Source organism: Nematolebias whitei, chromosome 6, assembly GCF_014905685.2.
Source record: "Nematolebias whitei isolate Nwh7 chromosome 6, NemWhi1, whole genome shotgun sequence".
In the NCBI taxonomy this organism is placed as follows: Eukaryota; Metazoa; Chordata; class Actinopteri; order Cyprinodontiformes; family Rivulidae; genus Nematolebias; species Nematolebias whitei.
In genome coordinates this window covers 25,700,928-25,715,887 of record NC_056503.1, presented here as the reverse complement: position 1 = coordinate 25,715,887, position 14,960 = coordinate 25,700,928, and the positions used below count along the sequence as shown (strand labels likewise).

Here is a 14,960-nt window from a genome sequence, read left to right as displayed (position 1 = left end):
CCTGAAGCCCCGTGATAAGTGAAAAAACGCAAAGTAGGAATAGTAGTTTATTTTAGTACATGGATAAAGGCATTTTAAACATTTCCTACACTCTTGCAATATTCTAAACAATGTTTCTGAACTCTAAATGCTCTAAAAGAGCACAGAATGTCATGATTACAGCTCCCTTCCTCCTCTGCTTTTTGCCACCTGCAAGCACTTTTGGCCACGCCCACTTATCCTCTCTGCACGGAGGACAGCTGATCAGCTGCAGCAGGAAGTTTATCCTGCAATAAGGGCTGCACAAAGGTGCAGGAGGTGCTAAATAATTTAAAATAATTATCTTAAATAAAATGCCCATGCCGATCGTGTAGCTTAGTCAATTTTTTGTCATGTCTTATTTTGAAAAACCACAATAGAGCGAGTCAGCGAGAAATGAACTGCGAAGTAGCGAGGGACTGCTGTACCGCCTAAACTGGACACAATAAGTAGGACATGGCAAAGGGGAAACTGAAAATCAAGAACTACTAATGGAAGTAATTACATAATGACAACAACAACAAAAAAAAAAATAGGGCTTATGGAAGCGAGAGAAAAAAAATCAATTATTCTTGTCAATCTTCTTGTTAGAGCAAATATCAAGCAGATTATTTCCTCACTCATGTTTGGATGAAATGTTGATATTTTTCACTGGAAACCAAATTTGAAACTGCTACGAATCACACAATGTCTTGTGTGATTTCACAACGTCACTTCCAGGACTTGATTTCCACATTTTAAACATGATATTTTTGTTTTGCTTGTACCTTGCATATGTTGAAGTGGCTTTTGTTGAAAAGAAAAATAACTAGACAAAATAAAACAGTGATCAAATATGATCTTACAGTATCCCTCTTCATGATATCTAAATGTCCTTTTGTTCTAGAACTCTAGTTTTCCCCAATGGGAGCCTGGAGATCAACATCACATACGTGAAGGATTCAGGAAACTTCACCTGCATCGCCTCAAATACGGCAGGTGAATCCACAGGAAGGGTGGAGTTAGTCGTCACAGCAGTGCCTCATCTTGCGAACAGCACAAGCCGCAGCCGGGATCCTTCTTCTGAGCCCGCACCCTCTGACATCCTAACCTCCTCCAAGGTTGCGCTGCCTAACAATGAGACGAGAGGGGCAGACAGGAGGGTCTCATTGGTGGAACTGACTGGAAACTCTGCCCTCATTAGGTGGAACAATCAAACGCCTACATCTGGAGTCAGAATGTTCCAGGTGCAGTACAACAGCTCTGGGGATGACACGCTGGTTTACAGGTCTGTCGATCTTTACTCACTTCATGCTGTTATTTTAGTTTTTACAAGACATTTGCATATTTGGGTTTGTTTGCTCAGGTCAGAATGTGTGTGCAGCTGTCTATAAGTTATCTGGGAGACACTAGCTGTGGCTGCGAGGACAAGGACAGTTGATACAAGTTGGAGATTAGCTCTCCAAGTTGCAAAAGTTAAATTAGCTGAAATGGTGAATACATTTGTAATGGGGCAGGTGCATTGTTGGATTTGCTGAATACAAGAAAACCAGGTCCAAACGAGAGGAGTCTGTTGAACGTTTGAGACTTTGCTTTATTGGAGAGCTGATTTGTGCGTGTGCATGATAATTGTGTCTTTTATTGTAGGATTTTATGAATGACAATTTGCTCTGCTATGATGGATGAGTTGAGACCTGATTCCTTGAAGTCTACCTCAGATGCAAAGAAAGTAAATAAATGAATAAATAAAGGCACCGCTCCAAAACTTTAAGTCTAGCTTACTTCTTCAGATAAATATTAGAACTAAGTCATACCTTGCAGCAGTTGCAGACAAAAAGCATGGCTAACTACTTGCAGACAACTCGTAAACTTCAGTTTTCTTCGAGGATCTAAAAAAATTCTGTTTTGTACAAAAGATAATGTTAAAGCATTGTCAGCTTCAATGCCCAAATATCTCTATGAAAACCTTTGATTTTCACTGCTGGAGAATTTTTGCAATTTCAGAAGTTGTCACGACAACATGTAAGGACAAATACAGATTGCCGGAAGAGACAGGCAATTTTGAAAGTATCTCTTAAGTCGGTTGAGGTTTATGTACTTGTTCACACTCTAAAGTTATAATGCAAAGGACTGAGAGTTACATTTTTACAGCTGCATAAAAATAAAAAAAAACGACTTTCCCATTCGTTAATATACACAAAACCAAAAAAAAACTTCTTTTTTTTTTAAATTGTGACAAATCACAATGCAGGCAAAAATGACTCAGATCTATTTTTGTTTTGCCCAAATGTGACCCATATCAATTTTTTCATGATAATCTGAACGTGATAAATCCAATTGTATTTAATCTGACCCACATCTTTTTTTATATGTGGTGCTAAATCTGATACACATCCAATATTTTTCAAAGTGACTGCAGTCTGAACAGTCATGTCGCACTTCATCTGACTTTTATGTCAACTAGCAGGGGTGTGCAGATTGATTCTAGTGTTAATAATCTTATCACCAATCTTTTGCAGTTTAAATCTTGGAACGTTGCATGTCTTTAGCTACAGAACCTAAGTTCACTTGCGTCATATTTGTTCTTTGAATTTCCCATGGCCTGGATGACTGAAAATCTACAGCAGCACGTGATACTAACGTTAGTTTCAGATACTAACGTGGTGGGATCAATACTTGAGTTTGTTTCTACCTTTAATGCATTTATCCTATTCCAAAATTACAACTCTGCGCTGGAAGAAACGGCAAGAATAAATATAAACTCTGGACCAAACAAGTGTGTCAGATATTAATTTAATCGGTTGTGATTGCACAACCACTTCAGAATAGATACGCACATGCTCAAATATGTATCATCAGTAGTCACTTCCTTAAACACGACATGCTTTGGTGCAAACAAACTCCAGCTACACTGCTGCATACATTCTGGACCTGTCCCAAACTGCAAACTTTTTGGATTTTTGACACCTTCTCTGGAATATGTGGCAAAACTACACATCCATCACCACTCGTCTCACTGTTCGGGGTGGTCCCTGTGGATACATCCTTCAGCAAATTCGTTCAACCTTTATTTATACAGGTTAGTCTCATTGAGCCTCGAGGACTCATTTACAAGAGAGACCTGTTTTTAACAAAGAATGACAACAACAGTAGGCAATCTTCAAAATAAATCATATGAACTGAAAAATAAATTGAAGAAGATGATATATAAAAAAAGAAACAAAAACAACTACATTATTAAGCGATATAAAATAATAAAAACAGGAACATGTCTGCATTGGTTTTTGCCATGAACTTAGCAGTTGTTTGAGGCCACTTAGAGAGGCCAAGGTCGAGAGCTTCAGATCGCTTTGCAAGATGTTCTAGGATCAAAATGCAAGAAGGATGTGATTGCCTCTGGCTCTCTTCTGGCCAGGAGGCTAATTTTGTGCAATTGGAAGGACCTACACCCCACAGCATATGTACATTGGATAAGAGAGGCAATGTATCATATCCATTTGAAAAAAAAAAGATATACCCTGAAGCGTTCTGTTAAAAGATTGTGGGACACTTGGCGGCCTTTTGTGTTGTGTGCGGAGATCACGTCAATGCCTGTTTAATTTGTTTGTGTATTTTTGACTGATATGGTGTGGGAGGTTTGTTTTGTTCTTTGTTTTTTTTGTTCTGTATCTTAAAGTTAAAATCAAAAATCAATAAAAAAAAAAAATCCAAAAAACTTAAATCTGGTCCTCTGGACATTCAAATATAACAAAAAACAAAACAAAGCAAAAAAATGTAGAAACGTTTCGTCTCTCATCCAAGAGACTTCCTCAGTCTGAGGTGCTGTATTCAGCTCAGTCTCTTAAATAGCACCGTCTCTGGGTGGATCAACCAGTTTGCTGCTGACAACCAAAACCAGCTGCTATTTTCTACCTGGATTATTGAGCATGCATCAGGAAATTAAAAAAAAAGTTTATTAAAAAAAACGACATGTTGCATGTGACATCACGTTTCCTTAAAGGTTCGCATTGGGGTCAGATGGAGCTCACATTAAATGACAATGTGAAATAAAAAAAACAACAACACTAACAAAAAAGTCCACTTAGTGCAAGAAATTGGAACTGAGGGTTAAGACCTGCAGTGTGAACGTAATCTATGCTATGGGGTTGTGAGTTTTCTTCTTAGCAAGATATTCCAGTTTTGTTTTGTTTTCAGAAATATTAGCAAACTTAAAGAGGCAGTTGCCAACACTGCAAACGTTTACCTGCACAGCATCTGTCCATCTGCATCTGGTTTTCCAAGGCTGGATGTTGTTTGAGGCCGTGCTTGTGTACAGTAGTCTTGTTACTGAGTAAATGTGAGACTGTACATGGGCCCATTTGTGTGAAATTGTGAATTTTTTGAAAAAAAGAGAACAGTGAGACGTTTGGTGAGGAGCTGCGTGTAGCAGAATGCACACCTTCAACCATGAAGGCAAGATAAACTTTATACTGCTCTCTGTGGAAAAGAAGAAATCACACTATAATTGTTTTCAACTCTGTTTTTTTTTACAAGTTGTTCCTGTTTGCTGGTGGTGGGAGTATTCTGCTGATGTATCTGTGCTGAAGTGGCTGCATGTGGATGGAGTAATAAACTACACTAGTCCCTCGCTACTTTGTGATTTGTTTTTCGCAGACTCGCTCTATCGCGGTTTTTCAAAAAAAGATTGTATATGACACACAGCTGGCTTATTGATGGATGAGCCGCACGATCAATATGGAATTTTTATTCAAAATAAGTTATTTTAAATTATTTAGCACATGCTGTACAGCTTGCAGCCCACACTGCAGAAGAAACTTCCTCCTGCAGCTCCTCCTCCCGCCTCCTTCCTCCTCTGTCAATCTCCTTCTGCAGTGGAGAAGTGGGCGTGGCCGAGAGAGAAAAGTGCAGCCATGACAGAGAGCTGAGTTCATGACATGTTGTGCTCTTTTAGAGCGTTTAGAGTTTAGAAACATTGTTTAAAATATTGCAAGAGTGTGGGAACAGTTTAAAACACCTTTATATATACTAAAATAAACTACTACTTACTACTTGTACTACTATTCCTACTTTGTGATTTTTCACCTATCGCAGGGCTTCAGGGTACGGATCCCCCACAATAAACGAGGGACTACTGTACACTTGTTGCCGCTATACTCATAATGTGACTTTTTTAACATTAAGGTCTGTACTTTAATTACAGTTAAACCACAGAAGACTTCAAGGACTTTATTGAAAATGAGCTAAAATGAAAGTCTATGACCATGGAAAAAACTAAATATATGGGGCTGTGCCAATTGCAAAGTTGATAAAAAAAAAATAAAAAAAAAAGACAGAAAGGGACATGAATGCACATTAGTGTTTGATGGTCTGATCCACCATGCAACCAAAGCATAAAGTGCTACAGGAAGTCGGGTACAGGAAGTCAGGGATGCTAGGAACACACCCCCTACTTGTGATGTCTAAAGGATATTCCAATCTGACTCAACAATAACTTCAAACAAAAAGCAGCACATATTATTTTTACTAGCAGTGAAGCTAAAAAGGCATAGTTAGCTGTAGTACTGTTATAAAGAGCACATTATTAAAAACAACTTAGCACAAAGTAGATCTCTGCATGTGCAAGTTAGTGTTAACAATGCAGCTCAGAAGAAGTCACTATACAGGAAGTTAGACTGTGTTTGAAATAGTCATTTATTCACTCAGCTGCTCATTCACAACATCCTGGTTACTATACAGCAAACTAAACAGGACAAGGAACAGCACACTATTCTGAAATTTGAACACTTGAAAGCAAAAAAAAATAAAAATCACTAATTTTGTCTTCATAATACTGATATTAAATATATTTACACATTACGTTTTGTTTTCATTATATCTATTAGTCCAGTGTTTTGAAGTCCATGCTTATAGGTGGAGCTGACACTTGACTACTAAAATTATAAATTGTATCACTTACAAAATATTTTGAGAAGAGTGACTGTTCTCAGAATTTCACTTTGTGAGCAAATAATAAAAATCAAGTCATACAGAAACATAATAGTTGAAATGAAGCTTATTTTATTGTTATGACTGCCAACATACATTTTTTAATTGTTTCACATTTAGACCCAATAGTTGTTTTGTTTTGATTTTAGTAAGCGTTCATATTTTACTGCTACATTTTCTAGCCCTGCAGCTATGACAGAGGAGGTTTTGAGTCACATTATTTATTGACATTTCTTGCATCTCTAAAACAATAATGAGTTTTGAATGTAAGCATCTGACTTAGATAGCCTGCTGTGACAGCTAAAGGTTAGTTTATACTTCTCAAGTCTTAAGACTACTGATCTCACTAACATGGTTGTGAGAAGTAAATGTTCTTGCATGGACATTTTATATTTAAAGATAAATGAGGAGAAAAGTCCTGGTAAGATATGCCACTGCAGCACACATCAGGCAACATCAGAAACTACACAGCGCTGGCATGGATAGCAAAAAAAATATTTTTTCAGTTTATAATGGTGGAATTGGGGGCCAAGATGGGATAGAGGTAGAGCAACTGACCCAGGACTAGAAAGTTGTTGTTCAACTCCCAGTCATTCCCACATGTTGTGGTGTTTCTGAGAAAGACACCCAGTCCCTAATTGCTCCCTGGGTGCTCAATAGCTGTCCACTGCTCCAACTGGGTGTATCTCAGGTGCAATGGTTTAAATGCAGAGAACTAATTTAGTCATTGTATGGGAACATGCAATGATGACAACATGTAGCACATACTAAATACTACATTATACTTAGAACTGGAGAAAAATATCTGGTATTTCTGTTGTTAACCAAGAAGAAACCATCCATCCATCCATCCATTATCTTTACCTGCTTATTCCATTTTGGGTCACGGGGGTCGCCGGTGCCCATGTCCAGCAATAACTGTGCGAGGGGCGGGGTACACCCTGGACGGGTCGCAAGTCCATCACAGGGACACATAGAGACAAACAAGACAAACAACCATTCACTCTCTCACTCACACCTAGGGACAATTTAGAATTACCAATCAATCTAACATGCATGTTTTTGGTCTGTGGGAGGAAACTGGAGTACCCGGATAAAACCCACGCATGCACGGAGAGAACATGCAAACTCCACCCAGAAAGGCCCCTGGACCGGGGTTTGAACCAAGGACCTGCTCGCTGAGAGGCAGCAGCTCTACCAGTTGTGCCACCGTGCTGCCCCCAATAAGAAACCCTATATTCTAAATTTGTCACGAAGCGACAACCGCCATTTCCAACAGACAGGTGCAGACGTGTTCATACACACTCCCTCTCAGTCAGCACAGCTGCAGAGAGCTGCCTGCATCTCCGTGCTGTCTCTAGAGGTGACTGGTTACTGGCTCACCTGGGTTAATCATCCAAATCCTCACACTGAATCAGGACTCATGAATGCAAGTTCTCCATCAACCCAGATCCTACATGTCCTCTGGGAGACCACTGCTAAGTCTGCGAGTTAGCAAACTAGTAGGAAAAAAAACCCAAAAAACATAGAAGAATCACTGGAAAAACTGTGGACTCATCTGAGTAAAGTCACTGCTGTTAATGAGAATGTTGCATCAAACACGCAATTAGTTACCACCGAGATTAAAGTTCCTCTGGCAGTAAGTGGCTTTCTGTCTATATTTGTCACTATGATTTTGTAAATAAAAAAAAGAAAGGCAATCTAATTTTGTAACTCTGGCATGCTTAGGAAAGTCTTACCATTTGTGTGTGATTAGCACAAAATTAGTGCAGAAACGTATTACAGGCTTCTCTGTAAAAGTGGCATTGTCATGCATAAACTCACGTTGTAAATAAAGTCAAGCAACTTTTTTTTTCCGTTTCTTTCAGCTGCTTCCTTTCTCAGGGGTCACCAAAGTGAGCAAACTCACATAAAGACTTTCAAATTGTTTTACGCCAGATTCCCTTCCTGACACAACCACTGACCACCGAGATACAGCAGCATGTTGAGGTTCTCCTTACGAGTGACAAGGATGGATAAGATTAGGAATGAGATCATCAAAGGTACAGCACAGGTTGAACAACTGGGAGATAAAGTTAGAGAGACCAGACTGAGATGGTTTGGACATGTCCAGAGGAGGGACAGTGGGTATATTGGTAGAATGATGTTAGAAATGCAGCTGCCAGGAGAAAGACAAAGAGGAGATATATGGATGCAGTTAGAGAGGACATGGAGGTAGTTGGAGTGAGGACAGAGGACGCAGAGGACAGAGAGAGATGGAGGAGGATGACTCGCTGTGGAGACCCCTGAAGAGGGAAAAGCTGAAAGAAGAAGAAAAAGATAGAATATCTTTCTTAAAGATTTTGTGATTTTTTTTTTCACTCTATCTAGCTCCAATTTATTTTTATTTTCATTTGTTTATCACATAGCATCATGGCTGAATCACAAGGTTTTCAACACAGATCTGGTCACATGGTATTAACATCCATTAGAGGATCTTAACATAGCACTAGATCAGTTCTGAGAAAATAGATAAATGAAACTGCCCGATGTGTGTGTGCGTGTGTAAATGTGTGCAGTTCTCCTTTTCTATCTTTCTTTGCTGAATATCCATTAAGAGGGCTGAGGCGCGATGAAGAGAAGAGAGGTGGGGGCGGAGAACAGAGATGAAGGTACACAGGGTTGACAGGAAATGGATGTGGAAAACAAGGCTAATGCTGCAAAGAGAAACCGTTTGAGGTTGGTGTAATTATTTAGCTGCGTGTTTGTAGTTTCAGTTTCATTTTAGTCAAGCAAAATGTATAAAACTTCTCATGTTTTACATTTGTATGTTTATAGACACAAACATTTGTAGTTAGGTGGGGAAAATATTTAAAGGAGTGGTAGGCATTGAAGCAATGTTCTGTGGAAGGCTTATGAACTATTAGTATCTTACATGTTGTAGAAAGCTCTTTGAACAACCAGGTTGTGAAGAAATAGACTCTTCTGACTGGATTAACAAACTCATGGCTAGTCATTAGTGTCTGGATAGAAGGGATTTACCACTACCTTAAAACAACTTATTATTAAAAAAAATGGCAATTTAAGTGAATCTTTTATAATAACTTAAGTTTTCATTAGTTTTGTATCACGTTGCTGGTAGAAACATTTATTATTAGCCTTTATTTAACCAGACAAATCCCACTGAGATCACAGATCTCTTTTGCAAGGGAGGCCTGGACCTTAAAGCAGCCTAACATGCATGTTTTGGTCTGTGGGGAGAAACTGGAGCACCCGGAGAAAACCCACGCAAGCACAAGAAGAACATGTAAACTCCACACAGAAATACCCCAAGTCCAACCGGGGATTGAACCTAGGACCCTCTTGCTGTGAGGCAACAGTGCAAACCACTGAACCATTGTGCTGCCAATGCCACTGCTGCTGTTTGTTTTTTTCTTTCAAATAACAAGAATAGTATTTGCATAAATCCAAGCAATATGAAAGTCAAAATGAGGTAAATGTTATATAATAATATTTGTTTGTACTTTATGAATATGTTTTAAGATTTCAGTTGTTTACATATAATATATTATAATAGAATAAAATAGAATTGAAAGGGATTGCATAGCATTTACTTTATATAAATAATTGTGATACAACCCACACTAATATTTACAATAAATACTAAATGTATCCATAAAGCAACACTTGAAAAAAAAAAAAACACACCTTTATTTATACAGATAGTCTCATTGAGTCACAATAACTCATTTTTAATTTGGGAGCATATGGTGGGGGTTAGGGGCCTTGCACGAGGGCCCAGAGTGGTGCAAATGAGGGTGGAGGCAGGTGTGGGCGTTTCACATTTTCCGCCCACATTTTGATGTTGTCAGTCTGGGGAGTTGAACCTGCGACGTTCCGATCACAGGCCCATCTTCTCTAACCTCTGTGCCACCACTCCAAGAATGCTGTTTTGATTTGATCCATTTTGGTCTTGACCAAAACCGAACTAGCTGTTAGCCTGTTAATGCAGCAAATTTACTGAAAGTTATTTTTGCCTGAATTTAGGTTAACTACAACATGCAAAATATAATTTTTTCATCCTCTTCGTACAGTAGCCCATTTCAAATGATTTGAACTGTTGCTTTAAGTGCATTCACTCTTCATAAGTGATAGCAATGGGACTGATTTGGTTTGCATATTGCCCTATTAGAATCATGATTAAATCATAATTTCAAAGACAGCTGCTACTGTTCATGGTTATATTGGTCCATCAAGTGCATCTACATCACAGAATCTTTTTAATTTACTATTTATTGCCCTTGGTGGCCATCTTAAAAAAAAAAATGAAGCTGGCATCCTAAATTAGAACAACTGCCACTTCAGAAAGACTTTCAATTATCTGGAGATTATCTGGGGGTCCAGACCATAAACAGGGCTCTCTGAGGCAGTTTCAACATCACTTGACTTCTTCAAATCACTGTTATAAGGGTAACTTTTATAAAAGAGTGTTGCTCCAGTGTTTGCACTTAGAAACAATTAATGTCATGAAACCCAGTGTTTAGGTCTGAAATTGTTTAGGTCTGAAATATGTTCCTTTATGTCCCTTCTCTAACATAATACTGCTTTGTTACCCACCTACTGTTGGACTTTAAGATGCATAAACTCACAATTTATCTGTTCTTTAGACAAAATACAACAACATTTTCCTCAGTGAAAACAAAACTGAAAGTACATAGATAACGAAATTAATTAAAATAAATGTGTATTCCTTTTGTTATCTTTTAAGGGACAGTTTGGCTTTTATATGTGGGATTCTAAAAAATGTAAGTTGCAGTTTCCTCGACTGTAGTAGGACGACGTTTTAGCAAAGTGAGCTTGTAGGAATAGGAGGAAATCTGTAAGAGCTAGTCAGAGCCGGACTCTTGTTTACCATGTTTTAGCTGACCTTAACAAATTAAACTCAAAAACAGTATACCAGAGCAAACTAATTTTTAGATCCATGAACTTTTGCATTAGGTAATTTTTATTATGTTGGTTACTATTCTCTACGTCAGTAAAAAAAAATAATAATAAATAAATAAAATAAAATAAATGAGATGATGAATTTACCAATGTGTTTAAGAGATAAGATAAAATAGAACTTAATTGATCGTGCAGGAAATTGTTGTGCCACAGTTTCAGTACAAAGGAACATACACGAGGAATCACACAAGACATAAAAAATAACAGAGAATATAAAAATACCAGCAATTAAGGTTCAAAACAGGTCAGGCGCGGACAGAAACAATAAAATGTTTATTGCAGTGCAGGATTAATTTTATTGTCCTATGTGTAGAATGGTGGAAGAGTTGAAAAGTTTGATAGGCACAGGCAGGATGGACTTAATTAATTAAATATTTACTTAATTTGAAAGGTCAGTTTTTTTTTTCTCTTTAAAACACAATGTTTGTTTTATCAACCTAAAAATGTGGTATCTAAAGAAAACAAGCTTTTTAACTTAAAACAACACAATAATTAACTTTTGTCCGGATAATGACAGGAAAAATCTATTTCTAAGCAGGTTTGTAAATGGGAGCCAGTTTAAATGAACTATCTGTCTCATGTATGCCACTCTGGCTATAGACCGTCTTCAGTTTTGGACATGACTTATTCCTGTGAACAAAGTAGGAAATACTTCATATTGTAATTACCGCCGATATTGATTTTGTTAGCTTTAAGCACCAGGAACATCTGTTTTCCCATCTTGCAGAAGGTTTAAATAAATCCTTTTGGTGAATATTTAATGTGGAAGCAGCACATGGCTCCTGAGTTCTTGGAAAATTACTATGATTCTGAAATGGGCAGCTACTCAAGGTCAGCATCAAAATGCTGACCTGACCACTTAATAGACATGCTCTTCCTCAGCATGCCGCAATGTGAGAGGAATCTGACTTGACAGTTTAGAGAACTGCCAATCAGAACATCTTGTTGGAAGGTTTAAATTACAGTATAAACTTACATTTACTGCTCCTGGACTGCAAGAGGGCAATGCAGTAGTGTAGCCAGATGTGAAATAACAATGATGTGTTCTGACAGACGTGTGAGAAAAGATATCTATGTAGATAAATAGTGCAGACGTTGCTCCAATTCAAAAACCTTTGCAAAGTATGTTGCATTGCTATTAGGGATCACGGTTGCATATTTGCTGTTTGTTACAACAAAATACACAAGGGACTGACTCAAATGTGCATGCAACAGACATTAACCTTTGAAAATGAATTCCAAATACTGCCCTTTATGTACGATTTATTCTCATGTTCCTATACACTGTAATCTTTTTGTTATCACTTCAAAATCTATTCCTAAACTTTAGACTTCTCTGACATGTTGCTAAATCGGGACTACTTGTGTCTGGATTACCTGTGAGTGACTGTTATGTTGAGTGGTTGGGATGAGGTTTTTCAGTGTGTGGTTGTTTTTATTTGTGTCTGTGTGGTTATTTGGGATAATTTAAATATTTGCATCCAAGTAACATTTCCTTCACTAGGCAGTGACAAAATGGGGTCAGTGTAAATGATTTATGTCACACATTTATTTGTGTGTACAGCCATTGGTTTTTCTATTGTGCTGTTCCTTTTCTGCTCTCTCCATTGTTTCATCATCACCTTTCTTTATGCAGATAAAAATCAACTTAAATCAAAATCTTTTTCCAACAGTGACTTGGCCAAGAGGTCAACAATGCATGTCATAAAAGAATAATTAAAGCATTTAACAATATAGGATCAAACAATGTTATACTCAAATGCATGTTTGTTTGTTTTTTATGTGCAAGTAGCATAAAATACTAATGATCTTTTCAGTGACTACCATATAATGCTCAAGAAAGCACAAGCAATAGTAAACAAGCAGAATGCCGATATTCCCCCATCATTGAGTAATTTGAATAGTGAGTGTTTGTAGTTTTTGAGCTGAGTGGTTTTTTTTTTTTTCTGAATAGGGAAATTAAGAAAACAACGTTTTAGCTGCACATTATTCAAAGGGGTAAGAGTTACACTGTGTTAAGAATAGAGATAACATACATATATATATATACATACATTTTTTAATTTATTTTTTTGCTTTTTCAAGTGACAGCCTGAATTGAATTCACAATCTTACTTCTAACCTACAAAGCTCTCAACAACCTAGCTCCATCTTATATTTGAGATTGCATTGTTAAATATTTTCCTAACAGAGCACTTTGCCTGTCAGACTGCAGGATTACTCACAGTCCCTAGAGTTTCCAAAAGCAGAATGGGAGGAATATATTTCAGTTATCAGGCTCCTCTCTTGTGAAAACAAATTCCAGTTTATATGTAAAGCTGACACATTGTCCAGGTTTAAGACTGTGCTTAAAACTTTCCTTTTGACATAAATCATATAATTAGGGTTAGCTTTTTATGCTGCCTTAAGCTTAGAATACTAGAGGACAAATTGACCTTATTTCTTTAATTTTTTTGTTAAAATTGAATACTTTTCATTTGATATTATTTCTATCTTAACGTGATTCTTGATCTGCCATTGTGTATCTGTTCTTACCAAACCCAGCTGGTCGAAGCAGATGGCCACTTGTCCTGAGCCTGATTCTACTAGAGGTGTCTTCGTCATGAGGGAGTATTTCCTTCCCACTGTCGCCTTCATGCTTGCTCAAGATGAGAGTTCTGTGATGGAGTTAAATTCAAAGCAGTCTGCTCCTCACATAAATACAGTAGTCCCTCTTGTATCTATATATGTGTTTCCCCTACCATTATACAAGCGGGGCGCCCCGCCCTGTCAATAGAACCGAGTGACCAGTCTACCGGACCCTACCGAACCCCCCACCCCCACCTACCCAAACCACCTGTTGGCACTGACGTAATGCTAAACTAGCAGCTGGCAATGCAGGAATGCCAGATAAAAAGTTAAAGACAGCCTCTTCCCTCATGCTAAACCTTCACACTGAACCACCCACTCAAAACCGTTGGTACAAACAGTGCACGTCTCAGATGCAGGGTAAGGTGCAGGTGAACTTCATCATCATCTGATTGGTGTGGCAATCTCCTGCTGGTCCAATGGTGTTGCTGCTCTACAGCCTCCTGGCAGCCAATCAGCTGTGTGTGCTCCCACACCTGATTCTGCATGAACAAAAAGAGAGACGACACAGACTCTAGAGGCCAGGGGTCGTAACAAAAACAATTATATGAAAGACCATGTTTGCTCAGGATGAACCCCAGAGGGAGTGGTAGATTGTGCTGAATGTAGTAGACTGAGCAGTAGATTGAGTTCAAAATGTCATTTGAACAGTTATGTCCTACATTTTTTATTTGGTTGGATTAAGAAACCAAAACTGGTGTGGAGGAGAAGAGGCTAGAGAAGGTGGGCTTGTGATCAGAAGATCGCCAGTTCAACTCCCGGTACCGACAACATCAAAATGTGGATAGGATAGGTGGAGCACCCACACCGCCACCACTCTCATTTGCCCCACTCTGGGCCCTTGACCAAGGCCCTTAACACCCACCATCTGCTCTTCTGGGCACCCTAGATAGCAGCTCTCTATCATAAAAAAAAGCAAAAGACAAATATTTTGCACTAAAATTTATGAGCAAGATCATTTTCTACCGACAAAGCCACCAGTTTCTTCATGAACAATACTTTCTAGGTATCTAACCTCATCATCTTTATTACTTCATGACTTTTTTTTTTATGCAAAATTTATATAGATGCAGTTTTTGACACATCAGGCTATTAATAACACACAGTATAACCACATTTATACAACCGCCCAGTGCTAACACAAATACATTTATAAATGAATTAATTCTTCACACCCACTGGCAGCAGTGAGTTGTTAGTGTGCTGTAGGTCATTGTCATTCAATGGGATGATTCACTGGATGTTCACAAATGAGACTAAAGACCTAAAGACAAATGAGTACCCACCACACTCTCACACACACTCTCACACACACACACCCACACACACACACACACACACACACACACACACACACACACACACAC

The 14,960-nt window shown here is 38.2% G+C and overlaps 1 protein-coding gene across 1 annotated transcript in view; it reads left to right on the top strand.

Moving 5' to 3' along the window:
* The window catches only part of zgc:172282 (leucine-rich repeat and fibronectin type III domain-containing protein 1-like protein), a 128,799-nt gene that overhangs the window by 6,790 nt on the left and 107,049 nt on the right, over positions 1–14,960 (top strand). Inside the window, exon 6 of the mRNA XM_037677462.1 lies at positions 905–1,285. Within this exon, the coding sequence (XP_037533390.1) occupies positions 905–1,285 (381 nt within the window). The remainder of the gene's footprint in view (positions 1–904; positions 1,286–14,960) is intronic.